The sequence below is a fragment of the Camelus ferus genome, chromosome 6 (genome assembly GCF_009834535.1).
Source record: "Camelus ferus isolate YT-003-E chromosome 6, BCGSAC_Cfer_1.0, whole genome shotgun sequence".
NCBI classification, from domain to species: Eukaryota; Metazoa; Chordata; class Mammalia; order Artiodactyla; family Camelidae; genus Camelus; species Camelus ferus.
In genome coordinates, this window is record NC_045701.1 from 36,755,254 (window position 1) to 36,778,391 (window position 23,138).

Below are 23,138 nucleotides of genomic sequence, written 5' to 3' on the forward strand. Positions count from 1 at the left end.
ACATCAAAGAAGAGTGAAATAATGCTCAGATAGTCCATGTTCATGGATAGAAAGACTCAACACTGTTAATATGTCAGTTCTTCCCAACTTGATCTATAGATTCAGTGCAATCCCAATCAAAAGCTCAGCAAGTTATTTTATGGATATCAACAAAGTGATTCTATAGTTTATGTGGAGAGACAAAAGACCCAGAATAGTTAATACAACACTGAAGGAGAAGAACAAAGTTGAAGTTGGAGGACTGGTGCTACCCAACTTCAAGACTTACTATAAAGATATAATAATCAAAACAGTGTGCTATTGGTAAAAAGAATCACAGATCAATGAATCAGAATAGTGAGCCCCAAAATAGGCCCCCATAAATATAGTCAACTCACCTTTCACAAAGGAACAAAGGCAATTAAATGAAGCAAAGATGGTCTCTTCAATAAATGATGCTGGAACAACTGGACATCCATGTGTAAACAAATGAATCTAGACACAGACTTTACACACATCACAAAAAATTAACTCTGCATGGATTATAGACCTAAATATGAAACACAACACTATAAAAATCATAGAAGATAATACCATAGAAAACCTAAAGAGTTTGGATATGGTGATGTCTTTTTAGATATATAACTAAAAGAATGATCCATGCAAGAAATAACTGATAAGCTGGACTTCATTAAATGTAAGACAAGGTTAAGAGAACTAGAAGACAAGCCACAGACTGGCAGAAAACATTTGCGAAATATTTGCAGAAGACACATTTAATAAAGACTGTTATCCAAAATATACAAAGAACTCCTAAAACTCCACAATAATAAAACAAACAACCCAATTAAAAAATGGGCAAAAGATCTTAATAAAAACCTCATCAAAGAAGATATATGGATGGCAAATAAGCACATGAAAAGAAGTTCCACATCATATGTCATCAGGGAAATGAAAATTAAAGTAACAACAAGAAACCACTACACACCTATCAGAATGGCCAAAACCCAGAACACTGACAACACCAAATGCTGGAAAAGATATATAGTAACAGGAACTCTCATTCATTGCTAATGGGAAACACAAAATGGTACAGCCACTTTGGAAGACAGTTCAGCGGTTTCTGACAAAACATAATCTTACCATATGACATGGTAATTGTGCTCCTTGATACTTACTCAGAAGAGCTGAAAACTTATGTCTACACAAAAGCCTATAAACAGATGTTTACGGCAGTCTTATTCATAACTGCCAAAACTTGGAAGCAACCAAGTGTCCTTTGTAAGGTGAATGGATAAATGAACTGTAGACACCTAGACAATGAGATGTTATTCCATGCTAAGATGAAATGAGCTGTCAAGACATAAAAATACATGGAGGAAACTTAAATGTGCACTAAGTGAAAGAAGCCAAACTAGAAAGGGTACACATACTGTATGACTCCCACTATGTGACATTCTGAAAAAGGCCAAACTACAGGGACAGTAAAAAAAAAGAGTCAGTGGTTGGTAGAGGGTTGGGTGGAGGAGAGGAGAAAAGAATAAATGGGGCTAAGAGGATTTTTAAGGCTAGGAGCAGAAGTTCTAGAACAGATTACTAACTTTTTACCTAAGAATAAGCATTGCATCACATGGTTTCAAATGTTTTAACTTTTCCTAAATACCACAAGAACATCTGTACATTTTTTAAAAGATGAGCAAAGCATAGGGAAATTACAGGATCATTTAATTCTGAATTCTCTTCTGCAATTGTCTAAAAGTTTATAAAATTGATATAATCTTGATAAGTATATTTAACCATAATGAAACAACATATTAGTGTGTCCTCCTTAAAGATTTACTGAGTTTTTCTTATTTCCTTCTAACACAGGTAATAAGGTACAAAAAGACATACACCTCTGCAAAGCTGTTGTGCCATAAACTGACTACATTTTTGATTTTCTTAACAGATAGACTGCATCATGGTTGGAATAATAGATACAGCTTACTGCCAAAGTTGACGACAGATAAAGCCTAAGATCTATGCTGTTATACTTTCTATCTTAGCAGCTCTACAGAAATCCAACATTCAACTGATGTGACAAAAATGGAGAAATTAATAGAATTGCCATTATCTCAATCCGCATGTGAAATGGTGATTTTATAGTCAAAACAGGCAATCGAGTATGGAAGAGAAAAATCATTTTCTTATATTTGGGAGAAAATCTACACTTATGGCAGACTTGCAACATGGGCAGTCTAGTGGCATTAGATAGCAATGCCATCTTTTCTTTTTTTAAAGTTTTTAAGTTTTTTTGGGGGGGGAGCAAGTAATTAGGTTTATTAATTTTATTATTTTTTTTGATGGAGGTACTGGGGATCAAACCCAGGACCTCATGCAGGCTAAGCATGTGCTCTACCACTTGAGCTAGACCCTCCCCTCAAGCAATGCGATCTTCATCTAGGCCATCGCCTTTACAGGAATGGAAACTATTCCTTAATGTACACAGAACTAAAAGGTTTTACTATCACTACCATATTACCTTTGACTAGGCATTCACTGCAATTTTTAAACTATAGTTACTGGCCTGTTTTGCCTAGGGATGAAGAGATATATTCACAGAATTCCAAACATGTGAAAAGAGACATAGGCACCCACAGGGACACAAAGGGCTTCGATGAATGTAAAACATGATTCTGAGAGCCAGTGTGTCACAAACATTATTTCCAAAGGCATTTCTCATTTAGAGGTTACCCATAGGGCATTTTAAACAAGGTTATGAAAGTTTATAATAATATCTTTCAAAGTATATTGTGGTCCCAATATTTTCTCACCTCATAAATATCCAATTTGATCAAACTTTTACAAGCATTCTTGGCAGATAAAGTTAAAATCTGATTTTTTAAAATATATTTTAAAATATATTTTTAAGCATTCTACTACAAAAAATTTTCCATTTAGTAATAAAGTGCTAATGAATTTCAACATCTGATGTATAATATAGCTTGTAATCAAGTAATTGAAATAAATAATTATGTAATCTGATTAAATAAAACAATTAAATAATTTGGATGAAAAACACAAAAACCTGCATTAAAGATTTGTTTTATAACTTAAATGTATGTATAAATTATGTATTTATATTTATACATAAATGCATGCATATAATAATTTAATTTATACTTAAATATCTAATGTATATATGATGTGTTGAAGTATATATACATACATGTATATATGTATACATATATATATGTATATTATAAAAAACTGAGAGTTTTAAAAGAAGACTCTTTAGCATTATGTACATTCTAATCTATTCTAATGAAGAATGACTTTAGAACTTTAGATATCTTGTGAGATGCTAAATAACTTTGTAAAATCTTTTCCTGGTAAAACAAAACTATACACAATTAATTTTATAATTCTATTTCTTAAACTTGTTTTAAATGTCTTTCATGTAAAGGGTATGACTCTCAGTGACTACACTTAAAAGCAACAAGAGTAACTGTTGTAACTTATAATATCACTACTTACAAAAATTCAAACAAAATCAAGAAACTTCAGAGTTGGGCAGGTGATATAAGAATTATTTGAAGAAGTAAACAGATTTTGATTTAAGTACCTTTCAGTAAGAGTATCATTATTTCTAACTAAAATAACTTTATAGAATAATATATAATCACACACATGCATTCTGAATAGTCAGCAAAATATAATATATTCTTCTAGTTATTAGTGGGATTTAGTGTCTGCCTTCCCCTCAACAGAAAATATAAGAAACTACAAAAAGAAAGTCACAGAAACACAAAGTCTGGAATTTTTCCTTTTGTCAAAATAAGCATTCATATGAGTTTTATGTCTGGTTTACATTGTAACAAAATTTAAGTGCTATAAAGATCACAATAAAATATTTTCCAAACAATAAAATAATCCATATAACTCTTTAGAGATATCTTCAAAATGTATTGCCCCTTTCCACTCCAGGGATTTACTTAACCTAAATGTTTCGATAATTTTTAAATTTTTTCTCTTGAATTAACTTATAATAATTAGATTATAATTAGTTTTTGTAAGATCCATTGGTGGAGGGAGTAAATATGGGACATTTAAGCTCACAGCATTAGCTTATTTCAGAATAATGTTCTTATTTTAAATAATGCACATAATTACCATAATTTTTACTTTGTTTTGAATGTTTGCAAAGTCCAAATTTAACTTTCTTCAAGAGAAATATTTAAGCCATATCCACAAATATATATTTTAGAGCTAATGGAAATATTTAAGGGATTAAAGTGCTATTTTTCTCATGGCATTTGTCAATCAGTGTCACTCTGACAATGAACTGGCATGTATGCTAGTAATGCCAAGCAATTAAAACACTTTCATATATTCATAAGGGCAAATTTCAAATTTTCTCTCAGAATAAAGTCAGCTATGCCACAAAGGACTCTAATGATCTTCAGAGAAGAATATCTTTTATCTCTGGTTTCCAAATTTTGACAAACGATGTTTTGCAACATTCACACATTAGTTTGTGCTGCTCTGGCCCCATGATCATGATGAAACCTCACATTTTTATAATTGCTCTAAGCTCACAGATAAAAGCAAACTCAAAGCTGTTGGATATTTGTTGAGGCACTGACCAACCAACACGGGCCCTGAAGGAACAGAGTCATTAACAGCCTGGCTGTGTCCTCCCTCCCAGGGCACTGTCTTGGATCCACACTGATCACATCGCCCTACAGATTTCTCATGTAATGAGGAAATGGATAAACAGGAGGCCATACCAGAAGGGGCTCATCAGGGGCACTGGTGGAGAGCTCGGCAGATGCTGTGCGGACGGTGCTGAGCCCAGTAAGGGAAACATTCGAGAGCCTTCTCCGCCTCACGCCACTGCAGTTGTTGGGGATTTTAAATGCACATCTCTTGTGGTAATTCAGACCACACCCTGGAAAGCGAAAGCAAAAATGACTTTTTTCAACCATGAATTAAAAGCTATTCTAGTGTAAGTTGTAAATCATGAATTTTCAAAAACAGTACTGCTTCCATTTTTCTTGAGGCTGCCTGAATCTTAAGTTTTCTTCTGAGCTCCTTCTGATTTTTCCCAATGCATCAATAAGCTTGGTTTTGAAATCTGATTTTATTGGATGAGCTCAGAAGCTACCCTGGTTATGAGTTCAGTAACTACCCTGATGATCATTTTTTTAAGATGTTTTCTAACACAATGGACTTGGGCTTTGAGGGAATCAAGCAACAAAACTCCAAAAAGATGATCGGAGCCATTTTTACACGTCACAAGTTCTAGTGGGAGTGGGCACAGAGGGAAAATTAATCATAATGCGTCACAAATTTTGAACTACATTGATTTGAATCATGGCTCCACAACTTGTTTGTCAACAAGGCCTTAAACAAATTACTTCATCCCAGTTTTTCTGTCTGTAAAATGGGGATACTAATTACCTTGCAGAATCATTAAGAAAATATTTAAAATACCTCACATGCTGGTTTCCATATGGTAGATATTTAGGAAAGCGCTACTTTCCTTACCATATTTCTACTGTTCACAATTCTCTCATGGAGTTTTACTACACAGAATTTCTCCGTGTGTCACATGGTAGACCAAATTTTCATAAAACTGTAAGTTAGGTACACTTTCTCCTAGATTACAGTCTCCTAACTTCCCTTCTTACAGACAGAAATTTAAAAAATTATGGTTATTGTGTTTCTGGCTTTCATCATAAATGCCTGGATTTCTTGGTCAAAATTCAAACAGCTCTATCCCTCCTCCCAATCCCTTAATCCAAAGAGAGCAGGGTATGATTTGGCCAATTTTAAAGATTATATCATAGTGTTCTAGCAATGTGAATTGTGCAGTTCAAGGAGTTCTATCCCTGGAGGATGATAAAACTATGATTGCGGTGTAGAAACCTGGGTACAAGTTCCAGCCTGCCACTCAACAGCTGAGTGATGTTGGATGGTTTGAGTAATCTGACTCTCAGTTCATTTCCACAAATGTTTATGGAATGCCTACTATTCAAATTCTGGCTTAAGATGCAAACTGTATGTCTAGCCTGATGCCAAAATAACCAACATGAAATAGAGGGGAAGCATATCCACAGGATATAGGGGGAAAGAGAGGCGAATCTGGTTTCCCAGATCAGAGTTAATATGTTTTGGAGACAGGAAATGGAAAGACGTGAACAGAGCAGAATCTGTGCACCTTCTTCCCTGACAAACCCAGCAAGATAATCTGAGGGAAGGAAGACGTGTCTGTAGAGGGCATGACAGAAGCTGAGAAGTCCAGCAGGCACACATGCGACTTGGCTGGGGAAGGAAGTACCTTACCTTCACATTTAAGTCCTTGACGTACCAGCCCCCACAACATTTCTCCACAGTGATCACAGAAAGCTGGAGCTCTGTACGAGTGAACAAAGAGAGTGTGGGGACGGATCTGGAAGTCTTCAAAGGTGGCAGAAGCTGTGAAAACAGCAACATTGAAAAATAAGTTGAATGGATACCCCGATCTGTAGATGATCAGTATGCAAGATAACTACCATGCAAGTATGGCTGTAACTCTAGGCAAAGTGAGGGAAGATAAGATGCAGTGCTGCTTGACTTGTAGCCATGACACTCCATTTTTCCCAACCACAGCTTTACAAGGGGTAGCACAGCAACCTCTCTCCAGTCTTCCTGTTTGCCAAGGTCTCAGGCCACTTCAAAAATAGCCAAAATGCTAGAGGAAAGCGTGAATGAAACGATACTTCAACCTGATTTACAAATACAGGATATGTTACTTCCAAGTACTTTGCTTTTTCTCTTACTTCAATGAACCAGATAGGTATTCAGAGATACTAAGGAAAAGAAAACATTTGATGAATTGAATTTAGACAGATCAGAAGACAGTGTACTTGAATATGACCTTGAAGAGGTACATTATAAGGGTGGGGCCCAACTGGAAGACAAATAAGAAATCTGAGCAGCCTCTTCTTGGAGAGATAGAGTTGTTTGAACTCTTAGGTAATATAACCAAGCATTTAAATCCTAGCCTAAAAATAACCCAGCAGCCTCCTCACCAATATGTCAAACAGAGGGATTTAATACACACGCTGGTGAATTTCAGTCCACTCCAAGAAATACACTTTCGCAAATCATACTCATGCTCTGGGGAACTCTGTGTTACTGCTTCTTGTTATTTATTGCATATGGTATTCATACAGAGTACTGACATTCATTATTTTTAAAAAGTTATACTTTACACGTGATTTTTGTTATTATGTTATAAAATAGTGCAAGCTGAAATCAAGAAATAGAAAGGTACAGAGAAGTGAAAGTGAAAGGCCAACCCTTTCCCCCACATTCTATTTGGTAGGACTGTATCTTTCTACACCTGTTTGCACACATCCTGATAGTGAGGTTGCCCAGACCAGAGAGTGCTGACCTGCAAGTGAGAGGAGCTGGATGAGGCTTTCCCATTACCTGGGTGGCACCTCACTCACTTCATCATAAGCCTCAGCTTCCCAAACATAAGAAGAGAAGGTCTGAGTGACAGTGACTTCTTCAAATCCTTGAAGTTTAAACTTCCTTTAATATCAGAACAGAACCATGTGCACTTGATGTCATAAGGTTTTATGCAAAGACAATTTGGGGGAAAATTCAGGCTTTAAATATATCCTGCAGTTCCACCCTCCTTTCTCTTCCTCCTGTTTCTTTCCTTGCCTTCCTTTTTTCCACCTACATTTATTCAACACCTTTTCAGTGTTGTCAGTGGCACCATGCCAAGGATAAAGATGTAAACATAAGTAAGACATTTTTATAGAGCCTACCAGACAGCAGGAAAGACAGACAAAAACAAACAAAAAACTCCACAATAACTATAAAATAACTTTGAACGTTCAAAGAAGCTACAAAATTTGGCCTAAGTTACTAATTATAACTAACACTACAACTCACAAGTGTTTTGTCCCCAAGCCACTGTTACATCTTATCATACCAGTGTAACATCTTATCTTCCCTAACTCTGCCCAAAGAGTTATTTCCAAAAGCCCTATGATATGGAGAATAAACATTTGCAGTCTTCCTGATGGTGCCTTCACCAGCAGTATGGGCTAACTAATCACCCATTGGGTGTACTTATGAAGTGCTTACCTCGTTAAGCATGCAAGAGGTGACAGAGTGAATGCCGAACTGTAGGCAATTCATCTCTGCTAGATAGGTGTCCAAAATTATGAGGACTGTGTTGAGGGTATCACATCCCTCAGGGCAACTGACAACAGAACATGCAGGAAAGTGAATTACTTCAACCAGAAAGAATATTACTGATAGTTCAGAGAATACCTGGACCGTAAGAGGAGATAAAAAAATTTTAATGGGTTGGTTTGCCCTTGGACTTTGAATAAAAGTACTTGATTCCAAATGAATGTGCTTTATTATTGAAAATCAACTATCAACTTATTAAAGGTACTACCTTTACTCAATGGAAAGATAATGAGAATACTAATAAGCTAAGCTTTATTGAGCTCTCACTGTATACTGGACATCATGCTAAGAGATTTAAGTGTGACAAAAAGGAGCTAATTAAGAACTGTAGCCAAGTAACTGGCTTCAGTATTGCCTACATGGAGTTCTGATTAGTGTTAATATTCCTTATAAAAAGGATTTCAATGGAAATCAGATGGGGAAATTGCATTATTATGTTTCACACTTCAAGATTCACAATATTATGATCAATGCTTACTCTAAGTAAATCAGTAAAAAGGTCTGGTTTGGGTATCCATCATCTACTTTTGTAAACTGGTCAAAATGTGTCTAATTTTGTAAATGATAAAGTCTCTTTAAAACTGATCTCTCACATGCATTGACAAAATTTGTTTTTAAAACAGCAAAGAAAATAGTTAAAGAAAATATTTTGTGGCAACCAGTAACTCCTAACTTCTCCTCTGCCTCCTTCCCCCAACCCTCCACCCCCTCCCACCCTCCACCCCTCAGGACCAAACAACTATGACAGTACTATGATAGCAATTAGCTGAATAATTATGGTAGTTTTCAAAATAAGGAACATTAGAATTTGACAATACTAATATCAAGCTGCGTTCAGATATTTTTTGAATCAATCAGAAAGAATATAATTAATTAAAAAGAAGATTTTCAATGACGTCCCCCCACCCAATTTATGTCAGGTACGTTTGTTTTTTCACTTTTTGAAAGAGATTAACATTCATAAGCAGTTAGCACACTTGACTTACGTTTAAATGCCATTTTCTAAAGTTCAATTTTAATGTTCTCCTGTTAATTTTAGAATAATTAAATACATTTTTAAAATAAAACTACTAAGTGTGGCAGGGTTTCACATGCATTTGAAATCAAAGCACAACATCCATTCATTATGAATTTACCTGTTCTGCACCCTGGGGGAAATCAGCATTAGCTGAGTGTATGCACGCCATCTTGCCTAATCACAAAATTGCACTTCAGAGATAATCACTTAGCACAGGAAAACAAAGTGAATGCTGTAATTCCATTTCACTTAAGATTTGGAATCAAAATGGATTGGTAAGAATAGAAATATTAAAGTGTCTAAAGATTCCAAGAGAGGACAGTGTGCTGTCAGTATGTCATAATCAATCAAGTGACCTAAATTAAAACCCATATGACAGGACTACAAACTAAACACAATGGGCTCCTTACGCTGGTATTTGTGTCTCTTTGATTTGCTCTATTCACAGTCTATTGTTATACTCCACGGTGCAGGAGAGGAGAAAATGACATGCTTTCCTTAGTCCTTGAGCATTTGAAACAGGTAATTGAGCCAAAAACTCTAAGATAATCAGTAGTTCTTTTAAGGTTCATTACAAATTGTTACACAAAATGGAATGAACTGTTTGGTTAGCAGTACAGAAGAAATGAGGCTTCTGAAGTAAAATAAATACTCTCTGGAGGTCAAAATTATTTGCATAATAAAATAAAATAATGTCACATCTTCCAAGATTTTCAATAATTTTTTTTAACCGGTAATTTTAGGAATTTGGGAGAAGCATTAACTCTTTCTGGCATTGACAAGTTGGGACAGATACAAGAAGAAACGCTTAACACATTCCAAGTATCATCCCATTGAATTTTTCACAAGCAATCTATGAAGTAGGTATTATTAACATCCCCATTTTACAGATGAGAAACTGAGTCTCAGCAAAACTAAGGAGCTGCCCTAGGTTAACACAGGATCTTGATGCAGACAGCCTGACATCTGAACCATACAGATTCTCTCAGCCACTCTGAATCAAATCATCATATCCTCTGACCATTAAAAACACTATGGATTACAAACTGTATCTTTATTTTATGAATCACTAGGGAAGATTTAAAAAATACTGCAATTAAACATAACACATCACTATTGTAAGGTGCTTCCTTATCTAAGAGATGCAAAAAATACTGGGGAAACAGAGTCCATGAAATAACATGCAGAATGAAATTAATTCAGTTCATGATCAAAAATCCTTTTAACATGCTATCCTCATGGACTTCATTTTTTGAAATCCTTCTTCCCTCCAAACAAATTGGAGTTAGTAACAATAACTGGTTTTAAAATTTTTATAAAAATCAAAGGTAATACATAACTAACAGTCAATTAGAGCTTGTTGTCCACATGATAACCAGTGTCATTCAACTGGTTAAGTGTGGTCCAAACAAAACATTATGAAACTTTTAAAAACTGTTAAAGAGTTGTTATAGATAAATTTGTTTTTTTTTCTTAACCTCTGGAATACTGAAAATAGCTTCTGAATACCATTCCCCCCCACATAAATACACATATTCATCAGTTTTAAAGTATTCTATGGATAAGAAACTATATCTACTTTAACATCCTATCATTCATCCATACACACACATAATAGATATACATAAATAACCCTGTGTTTCCTGAGAGTGAGAATGTTCATTAGTGGAATGATGACTACTCAAAAATTAGTTTATTACATTTGTAAATATCTCAAATGATTAGAAAGTTTTTTTTATACTGAGCCCCAAATACTCCTCTGTAACTTCTATTTGGTGGTGATAGTTCTAAAAGTAAGCATTTAAAATTGAGACATTTTCATATCCTTCTTAAATCAGTTCATGTAGGTCCAGCAGGCCTAATAACTTCAAGTAGATAGCTGATTAATGCTATGTTTTACTAATAAATCTATAAGCTACTACATAGTAATATATATGTATTATAATATAGTACATATTGGAAATAGAAAAATGACAAGAATAGTATCTGTTGTTGAGGCTTCAAAAATGAGGATGACAGAACCATAAATAGTCATAAAACAAAAGGCAAGGTAGGAAACACAAGAGAAAGGGTAGCTAAGACTGCCTGGGTCAGCAAGGGAAAGCTTCATCAAGGAGGGATACTGAACAGAACCTTGAAGGATGAAGAGAATTCTGAAAGGCAGAGAATGGGATAAACAAAAGAGGAAACATTTTTATATGGCCTGATTTTATTTAATTATAGATAATTTATACAATTGTCTACCTATTTCTTTATAATTATAACTTTGTGGGTTCTTGACACTTCATTATCTTTTGTGTACTGTCAGGACAGGTAGCAAGGATGACTCCAAAATGTCCATGACACAGGTGACTGAGAAGTGACAACAGATCATTTCCACTCTATTGTGGCCCAGATATGTGATAGCACTTAAAAAATTAAGCCTGCACGTGTGTACTTCTCTTCTGCCACTCCGCCACCTAATACATACACACCTACACCCTTAGGCTGGTCATTTCTTTCTGCTTCTCCATTTGTCCCAGTGTCTCCAAGCATTGTTGTACCAGATACTCCCTTCATGCAGCCACTGCTCAGATTAATCACACAGTTCACATTTTCCTTTTACCTGGAGACATTTAGAGTTGGGAAAATCCCTTAGCTCTGCAGCAACAAGAGTATTAAACAAATTCTTGCAACAGCATCTCTTACATGACTGAAGAAAAAAAGACAGGAGTTTCAATTTTTCACTCAGATCTGACCAGAAAAACATTAGTGAGGCACAATGATCGGAACTTGGGGGGCTGTGAATATATCATTCCAAAGATTATAGCAGCCAAGAGAAAAAACATAAAGTGTATTTAGATATGCTGATTAGGCAGTACAGAAAGTTCTGGGAAAATATTTTATAAGTCCATGGCCTGAGACTCTTAAGAAAATACAGCTTTAAGAGAAATAAAAAGGTCTTACAAGCCACCAGCAAACTTCTAGAGCTCGTCATGAATTTGGTAAAGTTGTTGGTTACAAAATTAATATACAGAAATAGGTTGCATTTCTATACACTAACAACAAAATATCAGAAAGAGAAATTAAGGAAACAATCCCATTTACCATCACATCAAAAAGAATAAAATACCTAGGAATAAACCTACCTAAGGAGGCAAAAGACCTATACTCTGAAAACTATAAGATGCTGATGAAAGAAACTGAAGATGACACAAAGAGATGGAAAGATACACCATATTCTTGGATGGGAAGAATCAATATTGTTAAAATGACATTCTTATCCAAGGCAATATACAGATTCAATGTAATCCCTATCAAATTATCAATGGCATTTTTCACAGAACTAGAACAAAATATTTTAAAATTTGTATGGAAATACAAAAGACCCCAAATAGCCAAAACAAGCTTGAGAAAGAACAGAGCTGGAGGTATTATGCTTCCTGACTTCAGACTATACTAAAAAGCTACAGTAATCAAAACAGTATGGTACTGGCACAAAAACAGACACTTAGATCAATGGAACAGGATAGGAAGTCCAGAAATAAACCCATAATTTATGGTCAGTTAATCTATGACAAAAAAAGGCAAGAATATACAATGGAGAAAAGACAGTCTCTTCAGTAAGTAGTGCTGGGAAAACTAGACAGCTGCCTGTAAAAGAATGAAATTAGAACATTCTCTCATACCACGTACAAAAATAAACTCAAAATGGATTAAAGACCTAAATGTAAGACTGGAGTGTCTAAAATTTTTAGAGGAAAACATAGGCAGAACACTGACATAAATCACAGCAACATTTTTTGGATCTGTCTCCTAGAATAATGGAAATAAAAGTAAAAATAAACAAATGGGACCTAATTAAACTTACAAACTTTTGCACAGCAAAGAAAACTATAAACATGACAAAAAGACATCCTACAGAGTAGGAAAAATATTTGCAAACAATGGTACCAACAAGAGATTAATTTCCAAAATACACCAAAGTTCATACAATTTAATATAAAAAAATCCAATCAAAAATGGGCAGAAGACCTTCTTTCTCCCAAGACATCCAGATGGCCAACAGGCACATGAAAAGATGCCCAATAATGCTAATTATTAGAGAAATGCAAATCAAAACTACAATGAGGTATCACCTCACATCAGTCAGAATAGCCATCATCATAAAGTCTACAAATAAGAAATGCTGGAGAGGGTGTGGAGAAAAGGGAACCCTTCCTACACTGCTGGTGGGAATGTAAATTGATGCAGCCACTATGGAGAACAGTATGGAGGTTTCTTACAAGACTAAAAATGGACTTACCATATGATCCAGCAATCCCACTGCTGGGCGTATATCCACAGAAACTCTAATTCAAAACAATACATGCACCTCAATGTTCACAACAGCACTATTTACAGTAGCCAAGACATGGAAACAACCTAAATGTCCACTGACAGATGAATGGATAAAGAAGATGGGGGGGTGTACACACACACACACACACACACACACACACACACACACACACACACTGGAGTATTACTCAGCCATAAAAAATGAAATAATGTCATTTGCAGCAACATGGATGGATCTAGAGATTATTATACTAAGTGAAGGAAGTCAGACAAATACCATATGATATCATTTATATGTGGAATCTAAAAAATGACACAAACTAATGTTTATTTACAAAACAAAAAGACACAGACATAGAAAACAAACACATGATTTCCAAAGGAAAAAGAGGGTACGGGAGGGATAAATTAGGAGCTTGGGATTAACATTACACACTATTACATATAAAATAGAGAAACAACAAGGTCCTACTGTAGAGCACAGGGAAGGATATTCAATATCTTTTAATAACCTATAATGGAAAAGAACATGAAATAGAATTTATATATATATATATATATATACACACACACACACACACACACACATATATGTATTATGGAATCACTTTGCTGTACCTGAAAGTAACACAACACTGTAAATCAACGATACTTCAATTTTTAAAAAAGGCCTCACAAGCCAGATTGATAGCACAATAACAAGTTACCCTAATTAGGGAGAAAGGGGGTGGCATCTAGAGAAACTGATGTAATGGCCTAGGAAACTCTCTCATAGGCTCTCACTCATTATGAGAATGCATCAGCTACAAAGGGAGAAGCACAGAGTCACGGTGATGGCAAACAGATGGCAAATCAGTTAGCTAACTCCTACCCATCCATTAAGGGGCCCGTGGGAAGCACGCTAAGAAGGCTAACAGAAGGAGAAGGCTGAAGCTTCTAAAAAGCTGAAACAGAACCAAGGGCCTTTTAGCTGTGTGTTATATGTTGGAAAGAATGAGGCAGAGATAGGCCTGAACCATGGAAAAAATAGAAATAGCTAAACTATTCAATTGTAGTTTTGTTTCTACCTTTTCTAGAAGAAGTGGACTATCTTCAAACTAAAAAAAAATAAATAAATAAATAAATAAATAAATAAATATATATATATATATATATATATATATATATATATATATATATATATATATATATAAATAAATAAATAAACTATTTTCAATAGTCCAAAGTGAATTATACATATATGGGCTAAAATATTTACTTTTAATCTTATAAAAACATCTACCACAATATTCCAACAGAATCTTGTTGGGCTTAATGAAATTATTCTAAAGGCCTTCTGTAAGAAAAATTGAAAATATTCAGGTAAGAATGGAAAGTTTAAAAGAAGAGTAATAAAGAAATTAGCCCTAGTTGACGTCAAAATATTCTATAAAACTATGACATTTAAAAATAAATCGTGGTTGTGCAAGACCAAAGAGAGATCAATAGGATAGAACTGATAACACTCCATGTAGGAATTTAAAATATGATAGAAAAAATCCTCTCTGTGAGTGAATTTAAAATATGATGGAAGAGGTATCATAAATCAATGCAGCAGGGAAACATTATTTAACAAATGACTAACAATTAGGAAAAACTACCTACTTGGGGGAAAGCACAATTTAGAAGCTTATCTCCTGTTTTACACCAACATATAAATATATATATAAACATATATATGTAAATAAAATACCTGATAAGTAAACAATTAAAATACAAAACCTTGGAAAAACTAGAAGGAAACAGAAGTAAATGTTTATCAAATCTCTGGAGGAAAAAAGACTTTAGAAAGTAAGAGAAATTCATAAATCTTCATAGTGACGGAAGAAATCAAATGGGAAAGATTTATTAGCAAGATCATGCAGCAGGTACGACTGACTGACTTACCCTAAAAGTCATGTAATAGTCTCTTTTATTTAGCACAGGTTTATCTATAATAAGTATATATGCTAGGTCACAGAAAGCTAATTATGTGTAATACTTCCAAGTGTTTAGAATATAATCACTAAGGAGAGATCTCTATGCCTGTTAGATATCAGGCATGCAGGTGACAAGGCCTATGTTCACATAGGAATTAGGAAAGTTCACATGTGTTCATTCATTCCTGCTCAGAAGGAAACAGATCCTTCTTCATTGTCTTGTTTTATTTTTCTTTTTAACCAGAAGCAAGCAGCAAGACAGTAGGAGTTTTGATGGCAGGGCTTAAACTCACTCAAGTTTAGGATCTGTTCATGAAAATGGAGAGTCACAGTTAACACCTGAGCAATCGATTCTTTGTTTCCCTCTCAGGCAACTGAACCATAAGGCCACTGAAGAATCTCTGCTATAGAAGCAGTAATGCCTCCTGCCAGGAAGATGCTACTAGGAAGAAACAGATACAAAGTGGAACTCTATGTAACTAAAGGAAGAGAGCTATAAGTTGGAGTTAACGTCTCCATCCACCGTCATATTAAGAAGTCAGCCAAGAACACTCTCCGCAATACACTTTTTACTCCAGCTATTAGTGACTTATGCCTCCCTGCCTTTCACACAAACCTCCACTTCTGTTTTGCACAGAGCCTCCCATCAGTTAGCTAACTCCTACCCACCCAACAACTCAGCTTGGAGTCAACTGCTCTGCGAAGCCTTCAGTGATAAGCCCACCCACACCTGATAGAAGCTACCCTCTTTCTGTTCCTGGGCACACTTGAATCACAAAATGTATCACTCACACTGACACCCCTTACTCCTTCATCTGTTCACATCTGACATTAGCAGACTGCTGGAGGACAGAGATTATACCTTCTCTGAGTTTATATGCACATCTTAAGTGATCAATTAATGCCCATGGTTGAATAAATAAAGCAATGCGTTTAAAACTCATACTGCTAGGCTGCAGTTCTAAAATTCTACATTTTATTGAGTGAGGAGGACACAAAGTGATTAGCCTTGACATCCTGGTGGTAGTTATAACATAAATTTCTTAACTTAACCATGAACAGTATGGGCTTTGTAATCAGAAAGATCTGGGTTTGAATCCCAATTACTATTTACATTATTTACAATTATTATTATTGTCATCATCATCAACACTAATAGAGGGAAATACTGCTTGTAAGTCTGCCATCAATCACAGCACTTAAAAAAACTAAGGCCCTTAAAAACTATTATTGTTTCCTTTACTACCTCATAAAGAATACATTTCTACTCCAGAGGAAATTGCCCTTCTTTCCACTGTTCTGGTTAATGCTAATTAAATGGAGCTAAGTCCATAGGACTGTGTCTAGTTTCTTCTCTAAAATGAATCAATTAAGTTAGGAATTGCAGTGGGGAAAGAAGGGTCACCATATCCTGATGTGACTGAATGACAAATGCCACAGCTGGAAAGAGATTAGAGAGCATCTCAGGTCAAGAAAGAACATAAATGGCTGCCCCATGTGTCCAACATTGAGGAAAAAGAAAATTAAGTAAAAATGTCATGGAGTCAAATTCTAGCTAATGAGTGCAGACTCTGCAGGCACCCGGAATAGGAGAAAGAAAGGTTAAGTCTGTTTCTTAGAAAGCTCCATCGCATATAGGCGAATTTACACCTTTTAAAAGGATAACGACCTCATTTACATGAGGGACACCAGCGTACAAACTGCCCTTTAGACTACTGACAAAGGCTGGTAGACAAAGGCCAGGTACAGTATTATACTGAAATGTTCTAACAGGCAGCAGGGTTTCTGGCAACAAATAGCATCACTGTTGTCAAATATATTTGCACATGGAGACATCAGGCGCAGGCTGAGGTCCTACGTGCTCTGCTTCAAGTTTCTTTATCTCTTACTGTATTTTTCTTAAAAAGCAGGTGCTTACTTTGGATTCAGAAACAACAAAAGCCTTAAAAGCTGTGAAATCTGCTGGGTATTCCCACTCCCAAAGAAGCAATGGTTCGATGATGGCTGAATTCAATCCAATGCTGGCTGACCCATGGTTCTTTCAGTTGACCACTTGGGTGTCCCCTGAGTTGGTTTTCCCTCCAGCTCCAAAATGGCCATGAGTTCTATGCAGCAAGATAGAGAAACAGGACAGCTCATCTCCCTTTATCCACACTTGCTAGACACCACTAACCTCAAGGAATTCTGCAGAAATTGTGTCCAAAAAAGAAAAAATAGGGGTTTATATCGCTAAAGAAGGAAGAAAGGATGGATACTGGGAGGCAACTAGTCTCTTTCACAGTGGATTTTTAAAGAATATTTTTCATTTCCTTGAACATCAATGGAATCAATTCCTGAGTTCAATTCTGGATCTGCTAAGTGCAAGGTACAAATGAGAAAACTGAGATATACAAGTTGGGAAGGTGAAGAGTAAGCAAATGAATACTCAGAGAAGTGCAGAGCAAAGTGTGGGCTGGAGGGTTAATTTGGGAATCAGCAGCAAATCAACAGTAAATAAAACCATGTGGGTTTATGAGCTCCTCTAGGGCTTTATTTTCCAATACGGTAGCTACCAGTCACATGTTATTCCAATTTAAATTTATTCACATTTAACAAAATTAAAAATTCAGTCACATTAGCTACATTTCAAGTTCTCAATAGCCACAGGTGACTAGTGGTTACTGTATTGGAAAGCACGGAACATTTTCATGATTGCAAATAGCTGTATTGAACAGCACTACTCTACAGAGAGAATTTAGCGAAGTGAAAGGACCTTGTAGCTGTCACATAAAACAGTGATTTTTCCACATTTATTTCCTAAGCTTTTCATTTTTTTCTCAGGCTTTATAATTATTGCACTTACTAATAATAAGCAAACATTTATTGAACACTTACTTTTACTTAGGTTCTGTGCTAAAAGCAATATATTATTTATTTTATTTACTCTCCCAAATTCACAAAATGAGTGCTATTATTATTCCTATTTCAAAGATGAAGAGATTAAGGCTTTGAATGTGGACAATGAGGCTACAAACTGATAGTAGAGAAGTTCTGAAGAGTAATTTAGACCAGTTTGAAGCCAGACTTACATATGGATTTTCCAAGTCATCATAACTGCTTGTATCACTTTGTTCCCTTCCAATAGTTCTGCTTCATTTCTTTTTGTGGCATTATTGCATTTGCTAAGAATTTCTTGAATAATGCTGAATTCCAGTAAAGATAGCTCTTTTCTTAAGCTTGATTGGACTATACCTCATATGATGCTGTTAATGTTAGCTAGTTATTCCTTATTACTTTAAAAGAGCATAAAACTCATGACAGTTTATAAAAAATAATTAACTAATAATGTTAAATCATCTTTTTATTCCTAGAATAAACTTAACTTGATTATTCTGTATTATTCTTTTGATTTCTTATGGATTCTATTTTCCCCACCATTTTATTTAAAACTTTTGTATCCAGGAAGAAAAAATAGTATTTCATTAATTCCCTGTGGTTTCTGATACTCCTGGGTTTTATGTACAATTTGACTACTAAGTAATTTGGTGATTACTGGCAAATTACTTAATGTCTCTACACCTCTGAAAAGGCTTATCACAGTGCCTAATGAATAGTAAATACTCAAAAACATTAACCATTCCATTAGTGCACATGGTCTACAGTTTTCTTTCTGTCTTAGTTCGTTTGGGCCGCTATGACAAAACACAACAGCCCGGGGAGCTTACAAACAGCAGTCCTAGAGCCTGGGAAGCACAAGATCACCAGGAGACCAGTACCTGATGAGGATCTGATTCCTGGCTCAAAGATGACTGTCTTTCTCTGTAACCTCACACATTAGAGGCGAGGGAGCTCTCTGGGGTCTCTCTAAAAGGGGACTAAACCCATGAGGGTGGGGACTCATAACCTAATCACCCCCATAGGCCCCACCTCCTAATACCATCACCTCTGGAGTCAGGATTTCAACATGAATTTTGAGGGGACAGAAACATTCAATCCACTGCAAATTCCTTTTCTTATACTTTCCTTTCAAGGTTTCAGTATTAAATTTTGCTGGATTTAGATAATACATTGGACAAGATTTTCAAGATTTTATGTGTTTTGAAATAGTTTCTGCTTAAGTGTTTGACAGGAGTCTCACTTAAAATTGCCTACACAATGTTCTTTTTTTTGAGGGAAAATTTGGGTAGTTGGTATATCTTAAGCAAATTTCAATTCTATCAAAAAGTGTGTGTGTGGGTGTGTGTTTATCAGAGAGTAAGAAGGACATTCCAATACATTCTTATAACCCGAAACATGTAATAGTGGATAAATCTTATTAAAATGCATTTCAATAATTGACTAAGTTTAATTGTATCTCTGGAAAACAACGAATTTTAACATACATGCTCAGATTTAAATTAATAAACTGTGAATATTTGAGTCACAAAACAATTAGCATACATTTAACATGATAATCCTCACCTTAAATCATAAGATATTATTTGAAATGATAATAAATTAGCATTAAAATAAACATTAAAAACAGAGGACAATTTGTATGTCAACTTTCAGCTTTAGGTAACTTAAAAGCTTCAGCCAGTATTAAAAACTGTTAATCAGAAGGCCACATGCCAGGAGAGAATGCAATAATTTTCCTGGGCTCTTTTTAGTAATTTTTCTAGATGAAAATGATAAAGAAAAGAAGCACAAAATTCAGAACCAAGCCACGGGCCACGTTTATAAAAAAAAAAAAAACTAATGAAAATGAACCTTAAAATGGAAGAAAACTGATTTGATGATAAGCAGAGAACAGATTAAACATGTACCATACAGCAATTTCAGCCCATCCTAAAGTGTGCGATAAACATAACATTAGCACAAGTGATTCTGAGCAAAATGTTCCAAAAGGTGATTTTGACTATTAAATTTGGTGAAGCTTTGAAGTCATTTTCAAAGGCATTGTTCTCAACACTCAAAGATTATATCTGGTCTTCAACATTTTTTGGCTCACTCCAGATTTACAGTAACATTCTCTGGATTATTTCGACACTCGGCATGATCAAGCCAAGCAAAAACAGCACCCTTCAGCATATTTAAAACAAAGTAGCATAAGATTCATGGTCAACCCTTAAGGATTTTATATTCCAACTGAGGAAAGATGGTAAGTATACTATAAAATGAGCAAACTAGGTCAAGTAGACTATAACATAGTATGTAACCAAACATAGATTTGGAGATTTGATGATCAGGAAGAGTTCCAGGCAAGGAAAAGGGAGAGTGTACAGAAAGAACTACTATGAGAGATGAAGGAAAAGACAAATCTTGAAATGAAGAAGGAACAGAATTTCTCAGATAGAAACACAAGAGGAATAACGTTCAGAAGAGGAAACAAATGTGGGAATTGAGGGATATAGAAGAAATTAATGTGACTAGAAGGGAAGGTTACTATTGTCAACCAGTGGGAAAGAAGAGATAGTTCATTTGAGATTAGCTGATGGCCAACTTTGGCATTTAAGATGAGGCTCCAGAATACAAAAAGACATAGTTTGGACTCCTTTCAAAAAATGACTGTAATACATTTTTGTTAAAGTATCACATACACAAAGTGCATATAATATACGTGTAGTTTAAAGAATAATAATAAAAAGTCACTATACTTTCATTGAGCTGAAGAAAATGAAAATAACCATTACCTTTGAAGTTGCTTTATGATCACCTCCCCAGCTAAGTGGGTTGAATAGAGAAATGTCTGTGTTTTGGTGAGATTAGCCAAGTAGTGTTTAGAAACAGTTAGAGGAAGACATAAAAAGAGATATTTCAAAGAGGAATAAGACTCCTGGAGGAGGTGGGCCTAGACTAAGAAAGAAGCAGTTGGGAACAGAGAAGAAAGGAAAAATCTACAAGATACTGTTATGAAAGAACTGGAAGGCAAATATGACTCAATTTGTTGTTATTTATTTTGCTTGTTTATTTTTGAAGTTGTTTTTAATTTGACTTGTTTTTGCATGGATGAAACAAAATATTGGAACCACTAACAGAAAGAGGAAAGAAAGGAAGGTTTGAAGGAAAAGTCTGTGTTTTGGATCCATAATTGAGGGAAGAAGACATTTAAGTGTGAAAACTACATCAGTAGAAGAAAATGTACAATGAAGCCAAGGAGAAGGATACAGGTTCAATAAATAATTTCCCAAAAATGCCAGCTGAAGAATTTGAATGAGCCTTTTGAAAAGTAAGAAGTAGAGCAAAGAATTCAGATTTGAGGCTCAAGGGCTGAGAAAGAACCAGATGTTAGGAGCAGAAACAGAGGGCAGCAGGGAACCAGGAGCAATCCATGTCACAGATGAGAAGAGAAAGCCTTAGAAGAAAGGCAAGTTGCGTGTTCTTAAGAACACATTCGCATATTTTTTAACATCAGGTCAGTGAGAGACTTTTGTGAGAGGGAATGAATGGGCCAAGTCCAGTCAGAGGAAGAGTTTGCTGTGGTTAGGAGTGTGGTCACTTCTTTCAGTCTTCCTTACAGCTCAAGAGGTGAGAGGTAAGAAGAGCCTTTCGTGGTATTCTCTCTGGTCTGTCGTGGCAGCCTATGCCTTAAACTACTGCCCTCATCAATTTGACCTTATCTGAAGCTAGTACATCCATGGCAGGATAGCAAAGATAGGAATAGAGCAAATATGAGAGTTCTAAGACAGCCAAGAGCACATGCTCTGGGGTCAGAACCCTACTCATAAACTTTTGGCCCCTCCATCACTCATCTGCTAGGTGACCTTTTTGGTGAATTACTTATTTCCTTGTGCCTCAGTTTCCTCATGTGGCAAAGCAGTTGAGAATAGTAGGACCTAGCTGGTTCTGAGGTTTGAATGAGTTCTTAAAACAGTGCCTGGCAAACAGAAAATATGTAGTAAGTGTAAGTTATGTTTTTGTTGCTATTTATAGTTTTTTTCTTTTTCTTTACTTTCTTCCTCCTCCTCTCCCTCCCTCCCTTCCTTTCTTTACTTGTGTGTATGTATATATGATATAGTGTATTATTAGAGTCTTTCAAAGACCTGCTCCGTGTATTCAATTCAGAAGTCTAAACCCAAATTTCAGGAAAGATTTTCCAAGAATACCCACCAGGGCTTTTGGAAAAGGAGTTAAATTCCTGCTATTTTAAATGTGGTCCATGGATCCACATCATCACTGTAACATCACCTGAGAATTTATTGGAAATGCAGAATCACAGTCATCAATACCCCATATCCCTGCCCTGCCAGACATACTGAATTACTGTCTACATTTTAACAAGATTACCAGTGGATTCAAATGCACATAATGAGATTTGAGACTCTTGAGGGAGCTGATGAGGTTTTGGACTTTGAGTTGATTCCATTATGACTTTTGGGGACCTTGGGATGTAGTAAATGTATTTTGGATGTGGGCTGGATGTGAATCTTTTGGAGCCAGAGAGAAGACTGTGATAGGCAGAATTTTCACCCCTTCCCCAAAGATGTCTACATCTAAATCTCCCAAACTCGTGAATATATTATGGCAATGAGAAGTTAAGGTAGCAAATGAAATTAAGGTTGCTAATCAGCTGATTTTAGATGGTGAGATTATTTTGGATTGTCTAATCCAGATTGCTTTAAATGTGGAAGAAAGAAGCAAGAAGAGTCAAAAGGCAGACTGATGCA

The 23,138-nt window shown here is 35.5% G+C and overlaps 1 protein-coding gene across 2 annotated transcripts in view; it reads right to left on the minus strand.

Moving 5' to 3' along the window:
• The window catches only part of PRKD1 (protein kinase D1), a 281,949-nt gene that overhangs the window by 72,351 nt on the left and 186,460 nt on the right, over window positions 1-23,138 (minus strand). For both annotated transcript variants that reach the window (XM_032481810.1, XM_032481811.1), the window contains exons 3-4: window positions 6,307-6,438; window positions 4,749-4,909 (exon numbers count right to left, since the gene is read on the minus strand). In XM_032481810.1, coding sequence (XP_032337701.1) covers window positions 4,749-4,909; window positions 6,307-6,438 — 293 coding nt within the window. The remainder of the gene's footprint in view (window positions 1-4,748; window positions 4,910-6,306; window positions 6,439-23,138) is intronic.